This window comes from Pelophylax lessonae, assembly GCF_965119305.1.
Source record: "Pelophylax lessonae genome assembly, chromosome: 1".
Lineage (NCBI taxonomy): Eukaryota > Metazoa > Chordata > Amphibia > Anura > Ranidae > Pelophylax > Pelophylax lessonae.
In genome coordinates, this window is record NC_138768.1 from 459,019,476 (window position 1) to 459,035,044 (window position 15,569).

Consider the following 15,569-nt stretch of genomic DNA (forward strand, 5'->3'; position numbering starts at 1 on the left):
CTTACCTGCAGCGAGGAGGAGGTGGGTGGAGCTACTTTCTTGGCGCGGAGGAGGAGGAATTTAAACCCTCTTCCGTTATGAATGCGGAGCCACTGCCTGTGTGTGCCTGATGTCACTGGTTGCTAGACTCCAGGCGGATAGCAACCAGTTCAGGAATCACACAGTGTGCGTTTCATTTTGGGACACTGCTTTGTCCTGGAATAAAACTGCCTTCACTGTCATGTTACACGACACCCCCTCAGATGTTGCGCCCGGTGCGGCCGGACCCCCTGCACCCAGTGCCGAGACAAGGTCATTCAGTGCCCAGGGCAAGCATGGCAAGCTGTGCCCCCCCACCCCATAAGGCTAATAATGGTAGAAGGTTTGTTTCAGGCAGTAGGGAGGCGATACAACGGCTCCTTACCTCCTGTCAAATGCTCTCTGAAGAGCAATCTGCATGATGGTTGCTTTTCAGAGACCAAAACACGTGTGAACAAGCCCTTAATTATTTATTTTTTACAAATGTTTTACATTATTTATATTGTTTTGAGAATTTATATGTACAGTGTATATATATATACTTTTTACATTTTTAACTGCCCTGTTGGGGGGCTTTGATGAAATATCAGGGCTGTAAACAGACCCCAGATGTTTCACTTTTGAGATACCATGTGGTTTGGTGCATGTGATAGCAGATGTGTGGGGTGCCATTACCAATAAATGGCACTGTCACACGTCTACTAATGGACGATTTGTTTGTGTGTGTGTCAGGAAAGCCACAATCTTGTGACTAACATTCAAAGGTGTGAACCTTGCCTTATAGTGGGGTCACACCGGTGCTCTGCGGTTTGGTCACAGTGTGATTGTGTGTGCATTTTACCTGGATTTTAGGTGCACTTCTATTGAATTCCATTACACAGTGCGTTTTCTGAAACCGCATCAAAGATGCAACATGCAGGACTTTGATGTACTTTCATGAAAACACACTTTGTAATAGAAATTCAAATAGAACTGTACCTAAAATCCAGGTAAAACGCACACACAATCACACTGTGACCGAACCGCAGTGCACAGGTTATTAGGTATAGGTATGGGGGGGGTAGGTATGGGGGGGATAGGGATAGGGGGGGAATAGGTATAGGGGGGATAGGTATAGGGGGGGTAGGTATGGGGGGGTAGGGATAGGGGGGAATAGGTATAGGGGGGATAGGTAAAAGGGGGGAGGGCAGGTCTGGGTAATAAGAATATGTGTTAATGAAGAACAGAGTGAAGGGCTGTAAAGAAAGTGCTAATGCTGCATTTTAGGACAGGACAGGGTCAAGGCTACTTGGATAGCCCAGAGTTGGGACCAGAGGCTTCAGGACATACAGTGCAGATTTATGGAGTGGACAGCTGAAAGAAGAAGGTGAAGGGTTAATGTCAACAGGAGAGAGGAGCAGAAGACTCGGTGCTGACTTACTATTGTTCAGGGAAGGTAAAGAGATGACATGCTGCGGATAAGTGAAAGTGACCAACAAGGAAGACTCAAGTGACCTGGCCGGGAACGGGGAAGTAGAAGAAGCTGACAGGGGGAGGGGAGCTTGTAAACATTGATTAAATGACATCATAGCATACATCTTTTATAGATCTATATCATACAACTACTCCTGAAGAAGTGGCAATACTAAGTCCACGAAACGCGTCAAGTTTGATGTTGCTATGATGTCATTTAATCAATGTTTACTCCTTTATACTCCATTATGTGATTGTCATGCATCTGGATTTGGGGATCATGTACCAGCTCTGCTATTTATACTGTTTTATACAATGTACATGCCATGTCATATGTTTCATATCATATGTGTAAATAAATATGTTATTTTTACCATGGCAGTAGTGTCGTGTCTCTCATATAAAGTCCCAACCTTTATTTTATTGTTTAAATTGAAGTGGGCAGGAAAGCCTGGAAAACTATATCTGGTGTGGAGTTAAAGTGTTACTGAACCCAGCACCCTGCATTCACTATATCTGGTCTCCCACAGTACACAGACAATGGAAATGCAAATAATTTAGTAAATATAAACTGCTAAGCCCCTTTTCTCTTTAGCAGTATATAGCAGTTTTGTAACTTCAATCAGTTCCTGATTAAGCTTGTAGGAGGAGTTTTCATACTGCACTGGGCTGTCCTATCAGGATCCAGGACCCCTGACCCTCTGTCTGAACAGTGGTGATTGGCCCTGTGCTGATCACATGCACTCTCCCAAGAAAAAAAAAACTCTCTAGCAATACACACCAAACTGAGCATGAGCAGCCTGACTCCAAAGGCTCTGTTTTTTTATATTCTGGAGTCAGTGAAAGAAGAGGAGGATCTGTGCATGCGGGATCAAACAGCCTTTTTACACAATGTGGAGAATTAACCCCTCAAGTTCCACAGTGAGTATAACAAGCATATACAGACTGATTCTCAGTGTTGTGACGCTGCCATTGAGCTAAGAAACCCTGACTTGTCAATATATATATATATATATATATATATATATATATTATATCACCCTCCTAGGTTTAGGGTAGGCTGCTATAAATTTTGTTTGACTTTTCTGTAATCAGTGGAACAGGGGGTTGATTGGTTAGGGCTGCTCAGATTTTCACGGGCTGCTGCTCTGTTACTTCCCCCTGTATTCTGGGGAAGAAGATTTCTAGAACACAGTGGGAGGGCAGAGGTTGCAGCCTGAATGTTTATGGGACTTCAGCCAATCTCTGGGAAAGCTGTGCCCAGAGAGCAGGGAATAGCCTACAAATAGTCTGAAGCCTGAGTGGCAGGGGAGTCTGCAGCATGGTGGGGTAAGGCAGCATTCCAGGGTCCAGCTCGTCGGAGGTGACCTCTTTTCAGGGGTATTGCCCTCCTGGGCAGTAGGCAGGGGAAAGCCAGTTGAAGACATTGATGTCCCAGCTAGGTTTAGCTAGGGGGGCTAAAGGAAGAGAATTCCAAGAATCAAAAAGGGTCAGGAGAAAGCTCACAGGAGGAGAGATGGGAAGGAGGCTATTGGAGAGAGCCCAAGTTGTTCAAAGGTGGATATAGGCAGGAGACAACTGATGATCCTGTGAGACCCCAGTGCTGCAAGAGTGACTGTGTGGTGCTTTAGTCTCTGGGAAGAGGACAGGTCAAAGGCAGTAAGGAGAGTCTGTGGGACTTATGCTGGGAGAGTACAGCCAGAAGCAATGCAAGAAAAGCCAAGCAGGGGTGAAATACTGTTGGGTGTTGTATAAGTATAGCTGGAGTTGTACAAGTTTTCAAGAGTCGGGCAAGAGAAGCAAAAAAGTTAACAGTCCTCAAATTAAGTTCAAATTCCGATTCTACACTTCCGGGGTATCCCATAGACCCTATCCCCATCCAAGTTCATTGATCCCTAATAAAACCCCTGGATAAATTCTTTAAACATCAAAATACTGCTGTGCGCCTGGCTGTGTGTGCTATGGGGTAGAAATAGGCCCAAACTACCAGCGGCTCTTTAGGGGTGTGGAACATATGTATATGTATATATACTGTAGATTTAAAAGTTAAATTAGCAACCACCATTATGAACTTCTAATGGAAGATAATAAAGTAATTTTAGTTTTATAGATCAGTAAGAAGTAGGATTTTATCAATAATTAATTTAGCCCTTACCCATTCCTCTACATTAGGACCCTCTTGATAGGGCTCAAAGGGTTTCTCCCAGTAAATATTAGGCTCTCCGTAACGCCATATCTTTCTTCTTGTCTTTTGCGCAAAGAAGGATGTTACACAGAGCAGAATGACCACAATAAAGCCACACACTATAGCAATAGCCTAGAAAAAAACATAGGAAAGACTGCAGTTGTTAATATGCATCATTATGTTACAAAAAACAAATGCAACTTTTTTCTTTTCATAGCAAATAACATGAGCTTACCTCCTGTGGATCCACCATGCAGTAGTGGTAGAGATACTGATTCATGATGCCTACTCCAGAAGCCGCAGGATTGTAGAATTGGTTACACATTGTCATCATCTGACTATAATACATGCCACCACTCATCTGGGCTCTTGGATTTACTCCAACAATGTACACGATGGTGGCGATAAGATCAAGGATAGCCATAACTGCACTCAGCACCAATATAATCATAAAAAATTTACGTGACCGTGTTCCACTAGATTTAGTTACACTCGCTATAAATAGTCCCAAGTTAGCTATAAAAGTCAACACAGACATGGCCATCATGAATCCACTTGCTGCTTGAGGATTGGTCATACCATAGCCATAACCATAGCCATAGCCACCATATCCCCCATATCCCCCATAACCATATCCGCCATATCCACCTAAGCCACCTAAGCCACCCATGTATCCATAGTTATATTCCCAGGCTAGTGTTGATGCCACACAGGCAAAAACAGTCAAACACAAAAATACAACAATGCCTTGAAGAATTCGGACGATGCCAGGTGGTGATTTCCATTGATAGAAGTGCTGTGGGGGGATGTCCTCTTGGTAAAATGAATCAGGGTGAGCAGACTTAATGGGATAACCATAGGATCCATGGCTGTTCTGATGAAGGTACGTAGGTGGGCTGTAATCTGGTGGGCTGTCATAGCGCTTTTGGCTGTACATTTTGATAATCTCCTGTAAAGTAAAAACATAGAATACAATTACTTGTGCAACAACTAAAATTACTCATTTTGCAGCTCTGTTATCTACATTCACAGCCACAAAGCTCTTTCAATGATCTGCTCACGCTTAAGCCCAACAGAATTTAAGTTTATGTAAACTCCAACACTGAACTTCTCATATTTGGTCTTTTAAAATGCCATTGAAAGCATTTTGTTATACAGTATATGTGCAATAAATGCTTCAAAAACTGTTTGACCTGCCAGAAATCCAGTGCTGTCCAGCAATGTTACCAGCCCTTTCAGTGCACATCTAGAGACTACAGAACACCTCTCCCATGATATGGTGATGAGGAAATTGGGGGGGGGGGGTGTTCTGTAGTGCTACCGCAGTTTCTGGCCTAGGTTAACAATACTGCTCCTCCAAAGAAACAGTACAGTGGGTGAGCAATGCCACCCTAGGACAGTGTTTTAGAGGCAGGATCACAGCAAAAAATAAAAGAAAAAAGCCTAAAGAAAAGCAATCTAATGCAGTTACCACATCTAAGGTAAGCTGAACTATATTATAATTTTTGTGGTTTAGGTACATCTTAAGTTTACGGAATTCTATGTTGTGGTGGAATCCTCCCAATCCAGACAAGCGAAAACAACTGTCAAGGAGAGCTTAGGAATGCCAAGTAGAGGAACTGAAGTGAAGCTGAAAAGGTAAGTAAATCTTTACCCCTCAGATTTCCACAAGACCCTACCCCCCAAAAAATGAGATATTGGTTTGGCCTTAAAGAATAACTCCACTTTAGTTTAGTCTCTCCTGGGTAGTCAGTGTAAATTTCAGGGATTTTTGCTAACTTTGTCGTTGATTCCTACTTTTGGTTGTTCATAAGTTTTGCTCTTTGTTTGTTTGACCATGTCCTTTGAAATCCTGAATCTGAATTGGAGGGTCTGAGCTATTATATTCACCTGGTGTTCTGATAAAGAAAGTTGCAGACTCTACCCACTTTAGAAGTCTTTAACCATTAGGTACTATCTCACCAAAGCTGAAATTCCTTTTTGCAGAGGCTACCTACAATTTGATTTGTATTTTAGAGCAGACTTCCAGGAATATCAGTGAGTCAATCACGCAAGCAGGAAATTACATTTCTGAGGGCTTTTGTACACCAATGGAGTACAGAACACCTCCAGGTTGCCATATTGAATTTTACAGAACATTACAGTGGCTTCAGACTAGCCATTTCCCGCCAATAGTATGCCTATTTGCTGCCTCTCGGTGGGCAGGCTTTGACGCCGAGAGCCCAGTGTACTCCCAGAACTGTTACTGGCGGGGACCGGAAGAGCATACTTCCGATTGGGAGCTTTCCAATTATGTGACCCCTGTGACAGCCAATCCCGGTGATCATATGACCCAAATGCCCACCTCCGGCCCCCCCCAGCATTTAGAAGCTCATAAACAGGCAGGGGGTTAACAAGCAAAGTTAATTTTTAATAACATTAAATTAAGAGCCCATTCAGACTAGCGCGACACAACTTTGGGGGGCGACCTGTGAAGTCGCGTGCACCGCGACTTCGGCGCGACTTGCCGAGACTTCACATAATGGAAGTCTATGCAAGTCGCTCCAAGGTCGCCCCAAAGTAGTACAGGACCCTTTTTCTAAGTCGGAGCGTCTTGTGTCGCTCCTATTAGAACAGGTCCTGTACTACTCAATGGACCGCGACCGAGCGCGACTTGTCAGGCTGACAAGTCGCCTGACAAGTCGCGCTAGTCTGAATGGGCTCTAAAGCATCGGCCTGTGTAGCAACTGTATAGGCTATGTTTTTTTTTTATTTGCTATAACTTTTTTCCACGAACGTGGAGTCCTTTAACCGCTTGCCGACCGCCGCAAGTAGATATACTGCGGCGGTCAGCCCCTCACAGGCAAAGTGACGTATATATACGTCACTAGCCTGTGAGGCTCCGGGGGGCTCCCGCGCGCCGCCAGCGGCGCGCTCCCGCGTGGTCACGGACCCCCCCGCACGTGTGACCGGCGGACCCAATGTCCGCCGCTCACTCTGCGATCGTCGGGGGAGAGGGAGAAAGGCAGGCAGCTTGTGTAAACAAGCCGCCTGTCATTCTCCCCTGTGTAGAAACACTGATCATACGGTTCTACTATGTAGGACCGTTGATCAGTGTTCCTACAGCTCAAGCCACAGCCAATCACAGTTAGAATCACGCCCCTAGGGACACACACAGCCCCTCCCTCTCAAATAAAGTTAACTCCTTCACTGCCAGTGTAATTTTACAGTAACAGTGCATATATATAGCACTGATTACTGTAGAAATGTCACTGGTAACCCCAAAAGTGTCAAAAATGTCAGTCAAGGGTCCGATCTGTCCGCCCCAATGTCGCAGTACCGCAAAAAAATCGCAGATCGCCGCCATTGCGCGTTATAAAAAAAAACAATAAAAATGACAAAAATCTTTCCCTTTGTTAGTAAACGCGATAACTTTTGCGCAAACCAATCAAAATACGTTTTTTGCGATTTTTTTTACCAAACATATGTAGCATAAAACAAATTGGCCGAAAATGTTAAAAAATGTTCATTTTTACTTTTTTTTGGGGGGGAATTTCATATAAAAAATTTGAAAAATATTGTTATTTTTGCAAAATTGACGCTCTTTTTTTGTTTATAGCGCGTGATCAAAAAATCGCACAGGTGATCAAATACCACCAAAACAAAGCTCTGTTTGTGGGAAAAAAAGGACGTCAAATTCGTTTAGGTACAGCGTCGCACGACCGCGCAATTGTCTGTTAAAATCACGCAGTGCCGAATCGCAAAATACCCCCTGGTCTTTTAGCAGCCAAATCCTCCGGGGCTTAAGTGGTTAAGGCGTATTTTACTGCAGTGAATATATATCGTGAGTGAACAGTCGGTGAGATTGGAAAGTATTGGAAAGTAGCCCAATAAATGGCAAACGGTTTATTCTTTGAAATAATGTATTTTCTGTTCCATCTAAGGAGAAAATGTTAATTTCACTGATAATCTGGCCAAATTCCATTATATTTATGAAAATGCATTATGGGAACTAAACTTTACTGATGAAAACCAGATGCTTTTTTTATGTTTCTAGCTATATAAAAATGAAAAAGAGAGTTTGATTGAATTGGTAGTTAAAGGTACCAATAATAGTCATTCTTTCAGCCACCATTTATCATATGGCCCACTGTTTCATGGATACCCAGGTTACCCTAGGGATGACCATTGCCTTGTTTTTTTATAAATAAATCTACCTTTACCAGTCTTACTTCCTCTGTATCATGTTCCCCTCCTTATCTTAATCTTGTGCCTTACTCCACTTCATTCTTTCTATCACACCCTTTCTATTTGCTCTCTCCATCGCTATCTTTAATATTGTTCTTGGTTCTGGTTCATGTCTTATCGCAGTTTCTTTACTCCTTTTTAGTTCAGCTTGTTGACTCACCCACATGTAATGTTCCTTCTTTTTTTTTTTTTTCTCCTTTCCATTTTACCATACCTTGGCAGTCACTTACCCTATGTTATAGAAATTCTTCATACTTGTTGAATTTGATCTGGCCTAGCCTTACTGTTCTAAATAATTGATGAGCGTTTTGAATGCGAGATCTTACGACAGAGAGTACTAGCACTCTCCACAACGGGTGCTCTCGGATAAAATAATAGTAGAGAACAGAGGTCTTCAACTTTCGTCATCATATGAAATATAAAAATTAGCACTTTTAGCACAATTCGTTAATAACAATGCTAAAAATTTTAGAGAGTCATATCTGGTTTTTGAACTACTAGTTGAGGACCTCTGATATGAATTATGTATACAAATACTTTCTAGCTGGTCTGACTGAAGTACAGGGACAGAGTGGGTGTTGCCTGTAACAATTGTACCAAAAAGAAAATTTTGACGGGTTGTTCAGGGTCATACACCTCCTTCACGCTTACTTCACTTCACTAAAAATACTTTTTTTTTTCACATACGGTAGCAGCAGGTGTTATCATGCTGCTTTAGGCCTTGTTTGCCCTTATGCATTTTTTTAGTACATTTTCAGTTTTGCAGACACACACTACAGTCCATTTAACATGGTTTCCTATTGGTCACATTCACATCTGTGCATTTTATGGAAAGGGCCGGAGACTTTTTTTTTCTTCTGGTTTTTGGTTTAGACTTCAATGGATCAAAAACGTGTTTTGAAAAACGCGAAATGCTCCTGGAATATGCAGACTGAAACCTGCATAGGTGTGAACCAGGCCTTAAACCTGACAGGTACACAAAAAAAAAACCTGGAATTTTAAAACGAACCCTTACTATTTAATATGGTACCCCAAGTATATGGAGTACCCTAAGGCAACCAGTCATTTTTTCCTATTAGGATGCTTGATAGCTTAGGGCAGCCTTTCTCAACCTTTTCAACAGAAAGGAACCCTTGAAATACATTTCTGGTCTCGGGGAACCCCTGCTAAAAATGAAAAATCTACACCTCAGGATACATTACCCCCTTACAGATAGGTAAAAGGAACAATGGTGTCATTGGGAAGAATTACCCCCTTACAGATAGCTAAAAGGAACAATGGTGTCATTGGGAAGAATTACCCCCTTACAGATAGCTAAAAGGAGCGATGGTGTCATTGGGAAGAATGACCCCCTTACAGATAGCTAAAAGGAACAATGGTGTCATTGGGAAGAATGACCCCCTTACAGATAGCTAAAAGGAACAATGGTGTCATTGGGAAGAATTACCCCCTTACAGATAGCTGAAAGGAACAATGGTGTCATTGGGAAGAATTACCCCCTTACAAATAGCTAAAAGGAACAATGGTGTCATTGGGAAGAATTACCCCCTTACAGATAGCTAAAAGGAACAATGGTGTCATTGGGAAGAATGACCCCCTTACAGATAGCAAAAAGGAACAATGGTGTCATTGGGAAGAATTACCCCCTTACAGATAGCTGAAAGGAACAATGGTGTCATTGGGAAGAATTACCCCCTTACAGATAGCTGAAAGGAACAATGGTGTCATTGGGAAGAATTACCCCCTTACAGATAGCTGAAAGGAACAATGGTGTCATTGGGAAGATATTGGAGATGCAGAAATTGCCCATTGCTCCAGGAACCCCCCTAGCATCCTCAGGAGGAACCCTGGGGTTCCACGGAGCCCTGGTTGAGAAACCCTGATGTAGACAATAATGTAGTGTCCCAGTTCAACCATAGAAACCTAAATGGCAAGCAGAAAACCCATCCATGGACCCCAAATTTTTTCAGACCCCCTAAGGCAGTGATGGATAACCTTGGTACCCCAGATGTTTTGGAACTACATGTCCCATAATGCTCTACTACACTGCAGAGTGCATGAGCAATATGGGAAATGTAGTTCCAAAACATCTGGGGTGCCAAGGTTATCCATCACTGCCCTAAGGGAACCACTGTCGGTATATGTAAACTGGTATAAGGGAAGAGCAAAATTAATTAAATACTTTGGGGTCGTCAGTTTGACTGCCTAGAGTTTGCATGTTCTCCTTGTGCCTGCATGGGTTTCCTCTGGGTACTCCGGTTTCCTCCACACTACAAAGACATCCTGGTAGGTTAATTGGCTCCTGTCTTAATTGGCCCTAGTATGTGTGTGTATGAATAAGAGTTAGGGATCTTAGATTGTAAACTCCTTGAGGGCAGGGGCTGATGTGAATGTGCAATATAGTTACACAGTTACATAGTCTGGTTGAAAAAAGACACAAAGTCCATTTAGTTCAACCAATAAAAAGGGTAAAACAAAACTAAAAAAAAAAAAGATTTACAATCCTATATACACAATCACATATCTACAGTTGATCCAGAGAAAGGCAGAAAACCCCAGCAAAGCATGGTCCAGTGAGCTCCAGCAGGGGAAATATATCCTTTCTGATCCCCCGAAAGGCAATCGGATATTCCCTGGATCAACTTTACCTATATATAATAGTGTCCAGTTATATTATGTACATTTAGGAAAGAATCCAGGCCTTTTTTAAAGCAATCTACTGAGTTGGACAGGTTCAGCTCTTGAGGGAGTCTATTCCACATTTTCACAGCTCTTACTGTGAAGAAGCCTTTCCGTATTTGGAAATTAAATCTCCTTTCCTCCAGACGTAAAGAGTGCCCCCTTTAAACACCTTAAACACCAAGTTCACTATATGAACCCCTATGTATTTATACATGTTGATCATATCCCCCTTTAATATCCTTTTAAGAGAGAATACATTCAGTTACTCTAAAGTTTTCTTTAAAAAATGTCCACACTTTTTTTTACTTTATTAGATATAAAAAAGTGGGGAAATTCCCATCAGTAAGGGGGTAATTCTTCCCAATGACACCATTGTTCCTTTTAGCTATCTGTAAGGGGGTAATTCTTCCCAATGATGACACGAGTAAGGAGCATTCTTCCCACTGACTGTCACATTAATGTATCATGAGTTGTAGATTTTTCATTTTTATCAGGGGTTCCCCCAAGACCAGAAATTTATTTCAAGGGTTCCTCTGTGTTAAAAAGGTTGGGAAAGGCTGGTCCACATATACATGTTTGTAATTTATTCTGCTGTATCGTTCTCATCATGGCTATTGATTTTGCTGTCACTTCTCTTCAGGACAAACATTTGTAAAATGATGTTGTTATGTATCATGCCTATTTGTTGGTCTAAAACTCAAAAAACAGCATCTTATCATATATCATTTGATGAATTCAAATATATTTAATTTATTGGCATAACGATTGATACGGTTTGATGTAGAGTTGCGTATGTTATTAAAAAGTTTAACAAACTTTGTAAGCAGTCAGAAGTTACAGCAAACCCAAATGACTATCTGACCCATGCATTGCAATAAATAAGTATTATTGCCCACTGGTCCCTGGATACTTCTCTACCCCCAAGATGTCTCCGATTGGTGTCACAGCGTTCCATACAAGTGCTATTATCAGGTCTTCTGATCTTTCTGATGTTAATAATCCACTTTTGCACTTTGCAGGTCATGTGCCTGTTTGTCTCATCTACCTCCCAGCTTTTATATGCGTGTGCATAATATTTCTTATATACTCTGATGATCAAGTTTTTTATGTCTTTGATATATAGTATTAACTATTGCTTATCTATCCTGTACCCCTCCAATATGTTAAATAGTTTTACTCCTTTATTCTAGCACTCACCTTCTTTCTTTGCTGTTCTTAGAATGTTGACAGGTGTCTGTTGGCTGTAGGAGTCCTGTGTGTGGCAGCCCGGTGTTCTTTACTTTTTCACCTCTTTGTTGTCTGGTAATGGCGCTCCTGGGATTAATGATTAGAATCCAGCTCTGCCCACATTCACACTGACAATCCTCCCCTCAGGGCTGGTCAGCAGTTGGAGAACTGAACAATTCCCTGAGAACTAGTGCACAGGCAGGTCTGCTATTCATACACCTTTAACCACTTCTTTCCCAGTGCCCAGAGGGTACACCCCCAACTAGAATTAGACACATAGGGTAAAAGTACCGTACAGGAGAGCTCATCGGAGAAACCTACAGTATAGTCACCTACGCTAGGTATTTATTGTTTTATAAGCATTATTAAAAGTCTTTCATACAAGTATTATTTCATACACCAACGAAAACAGCACAAGGCAATAAAATGTAAAAAAAACAAATAAATAAAATAACATTTTATTTATTTACAGCTCATTAACCACTTCTGGACCAGAAGGATTTGCCTCCGTAAAGACCAGGCCATTTTTTGCGATTCGGCTCTGCATTACTTTACCAGACAATTGCGCGGTCGTGCTGTACCTAAATAAAATTGTTGTCCTTTTTTTCCCCATAAGAGTCCATTCAGACAAAGGCGACTTGTCAGGCGAATTGGTCGCCTGACAAGTCGCGCTCGGTCGCTCGCCATTGAGTAGTACAGGACCCGTTCTAATAGGAGCGACAGAAGTTGCTCCGACTTAGAAAAAGGGTCCTGTACTACTTTGGGGCGACCTGGAGGCGACTTGCATTTACTTCAATTATATGAAGTCCGTGCAAGTCGCGGCGAAGTCGCGGTGAACAGCGTGCACCGCGACTTCACAGGTCGCCCCACAAAGTCGTGTCACACCAGTCTGAATGGGCTGTAAATAGAGCTTTCTTTTGGCAGTATTTGATCACCTCTGCGATTTTTATTTTTTGCGCTATAAACAAAAAAAGAGCGACAATTCTGAAAAAAAAAACAATATTTTTCACTTTCTGCTATATAACATCCCCCCACCCCCCCCCCCCAAAAAAAATTTAAAAATCTAATTTTTTCATCCTTTAAGAGTCGGTTCACACTATGGCGACACAACTTCGGGGCGACTTGAACAAGTCGCCGTGCACCGCAACTTCTGCGCGGCTTGCACTGACTTGAGTCGCTCCTATTAGAACGGTTCCCATTGCACAGAATGGAGCACGACTTGTCAGGCGACCAAGTCGCCTGACAAGTCGGAGTAGTGTGAACCGGCACATATTTTTGGTAAAAACAAATCCCAATAAGCGTATTTTGATTGGTTTCCGCAAAAGTTATCGCGTCTACAAACTAGGGGAAAGGTTTATGTAATTTTAATTTTTTTTTATTTTTAACTAGTAATGGCGGTGATCTGCGATTTTTAGCGGGACTGCAACATTGCAGCGAACAGATCAGACCCCCTAACTGACATTTTTCACACTTTTGGGGGGGACCAGTGACATTACTACAGTAATCAGTGCTAAAAATATGCACTGTTACTGTACTAATGACACTGGCAGGGAAGGGGTTAACCTAGGGGTGATCAAAGGGTTAAGTGTGAGCCTCGGAGAGTGTTTGCTAACTGTATGGGGAATGGGCTTGTGAAATGGCCATAGAGACATGTGATCCTATATAGAAGGATCACAGGAGCTCTGTGATCATTGCAGGGAGAAGAACGGTCAGGTCAGGCGTTTACAACAGCCGACCATTCTTCTCTCTCAGCGGGGAGCGATCGCGGGTGCCCAGCAGCAATCGCCGTTGCCTAGTGGGGGCGGCGCATGTTTGCCCCCCAGCACCAGGCGTGCGACCGACGTAGGGCTACTTTGCACACGCAGGAGAGGCTGCCTGCCACAGTAAATGTGCGGCAGGCGGTCTTAAAGCAGTTAAAAATGGCTTATTCACACAGTTCTCTGTTATGTTTATGTCCGCTAATAATTATATTATTGTATTTTTACTAATTACTAATTTATATTGTCTTGATATATTCGGGGGGAAGGGGGGGCCCTGCCAGGTAGGTTGTACGGAGCCCCGTGATTTCTAACATCCCTGGGTGTCAGTGATGAAAAAAAAGATTTATTATAGATAATAACAAAATTACACTTACTTTGTGGTATATATAAACATCTACATGGTGGCCTCAGAAAGTCCATCCATAGTCTGCTCCAAATGTTACATAATAATAGCACAGGATCATGTACAAATGAGATATCACAACTCCGAAAGAAGCAGCACAGTGAAGCCAGAATAACAATGGTTGGCTGTCATAGACAAAGCTGGCACTGTACAGCAGAGCTCAGAATATGAGAGGAAGAAGCAACAGTAAGAGCCAATCATTTCATGTGCTGACAAGAAGTATGCTGACAGGAGAAGAAAGCAGAGTGACGGAGAGATGAGCTCATGTCTGTGCTGCTTCTTTAACTATCCATCAAGGATGGTGTGGATCCAGGAACATCTGGGCTCACAGGAGGTTGGTGGAATGATGCCGGCCATCTGAACAAGCTGGTTTTGTTTTCCTATCTTTTAACCGGTTGCCGACCGCCGCACGACTATATACTGCAGCAGTCAGCCCCGGCCAGGCAGAGTGACGTATCGGTACGTCACTTGCCTGTCACTTCCTTGTGAGCCAATAGCGGGCGGGCACGCGCCCGCCGCGGCTCGTTCACAGGGCAGTTAGTGCGTGTGACCGGCGGACCCGATGTCCGCCGGTCACTCGCCGATCATCGGTACAGAGGGAGAAGGTCAGGCGGCTGATGTAAACAACCCGCCTGTCATTCTCCCCTGTGTAGAAACAGTGTTCACTGTTCCTACACTAGTAGCCACAGCCAATCACAGTAGAAAGCACACCCCTAGGGACACACTTAACCCCTCCCTCCCTCCCTCCCCAATAAAGTTACCCCTTCCCTGCCAGTGTCATTTTGCAGTAACAGTGCATATGTATAGCACTGATTACTGTAGAAATGTCACTGGTAACCCCAAAAGTGTCAAAAATGTCAGTCAAGGGTCCAATCCGTCCGCCGCAATGTCGCAGTACCGCAAAAAAAATTGCAGATCGCCGCCATTACGCGTTAAAAAAAAACACCAAAAATGACAGAAATCTTTCCCTTAGTTAGTAAACGCGATAACTTTTGCGCAAACCAATCAAAATACGCTTTTTGTGATTTTTTTTACCAAACATAGGTAGCAGAAAACAAATTGGCCAAAAATGTTAAAAAATTTAGATTTTTACATTTTTTTGGGGGGGAATTTCATATAAAAAAATGTGAAAAATATTGTTATTTTTGCAAAATTTACGCTCTTTTTTTGTTTATAGCGCAAAAAGTAAAAATCGCACAGGTGATCAAATACCACCAAAAGAAAGCTCTGTTTGTGGGAAAAAAAGGACGCCAATTTCGTTTAGGTACAGCGTCGCACGACCGCGCAATTGTCCGTTAAAATCACGCAGTAAAAAATCTCAAAAAAACCCCCTGGTCTTTTAGCAGCCAAATCCTCCGGGGCTTAAGTGGTTAATGGGCTATTCATTCTTATATTATTTTTGGTTGGAGTTCTGCTCACAAATATACACAAATTCATGGAGTGTCAAATATTAATATTGGATAAGGAGTAATGGCAATACTTGAAAACTGAAAGGCAGAACATATCTTTACGCAGTTCTGTAAAGTTATACAAGCAAAGTTTCTAGAAGCAATGTTTTATTTAATGTTGTATGGGTCCTTTTACACGGGCGGTGCGCCCGACGGAGTCCATTTTG

At 42.5% G+C, this 15,569-nt stretch overlaps 2 protein-coding genes across 4 annotated transcripts in view; both read right to left on the reverse strand.

Annotated features, from left to right (window-relative positions):
* The window catches only part of LOC309562532 (occludin-like), an 80,937-nt gene extending 68,924 nt beyond the window's left edge, over positions 1-12,013 (reverse strand). Inside the window, exons 1-3 of one of the 2 annotated variants that reach the window (XM_082266780.1) lie at positions 11,762-12,013; positions 3,891-4,604; positions 3,626-3,787 (exon numbers count right to left, since the gene is read on the reverse strand). In XM_082266780.1, coding sequence (XP_082122906.1) covers positions 3,626-3,787; positions 3,891-4,592 — 864 coding nt within the window. In that variant the 5' untranslated portion in view covers positions 4,593-4,604; positions 11,762-12,013. Of the gene's footprint in view, positions 1-3,625; positions 3,788-3,890; positions 4,605-11,757 lie in introns of both variants that reach the window. The other variant, XM_082266779.1, reaches the window with a different exon arrangement.
* OCEL1 (occludin/ELL domain containing 1) overlaps positions 1-15,569 on the reverse strand; it is a 245,874-nt gene that overhangs the window by 180,706 nt on the left and 49,599 nt on the right. The window lies entirely within an intron of this gene.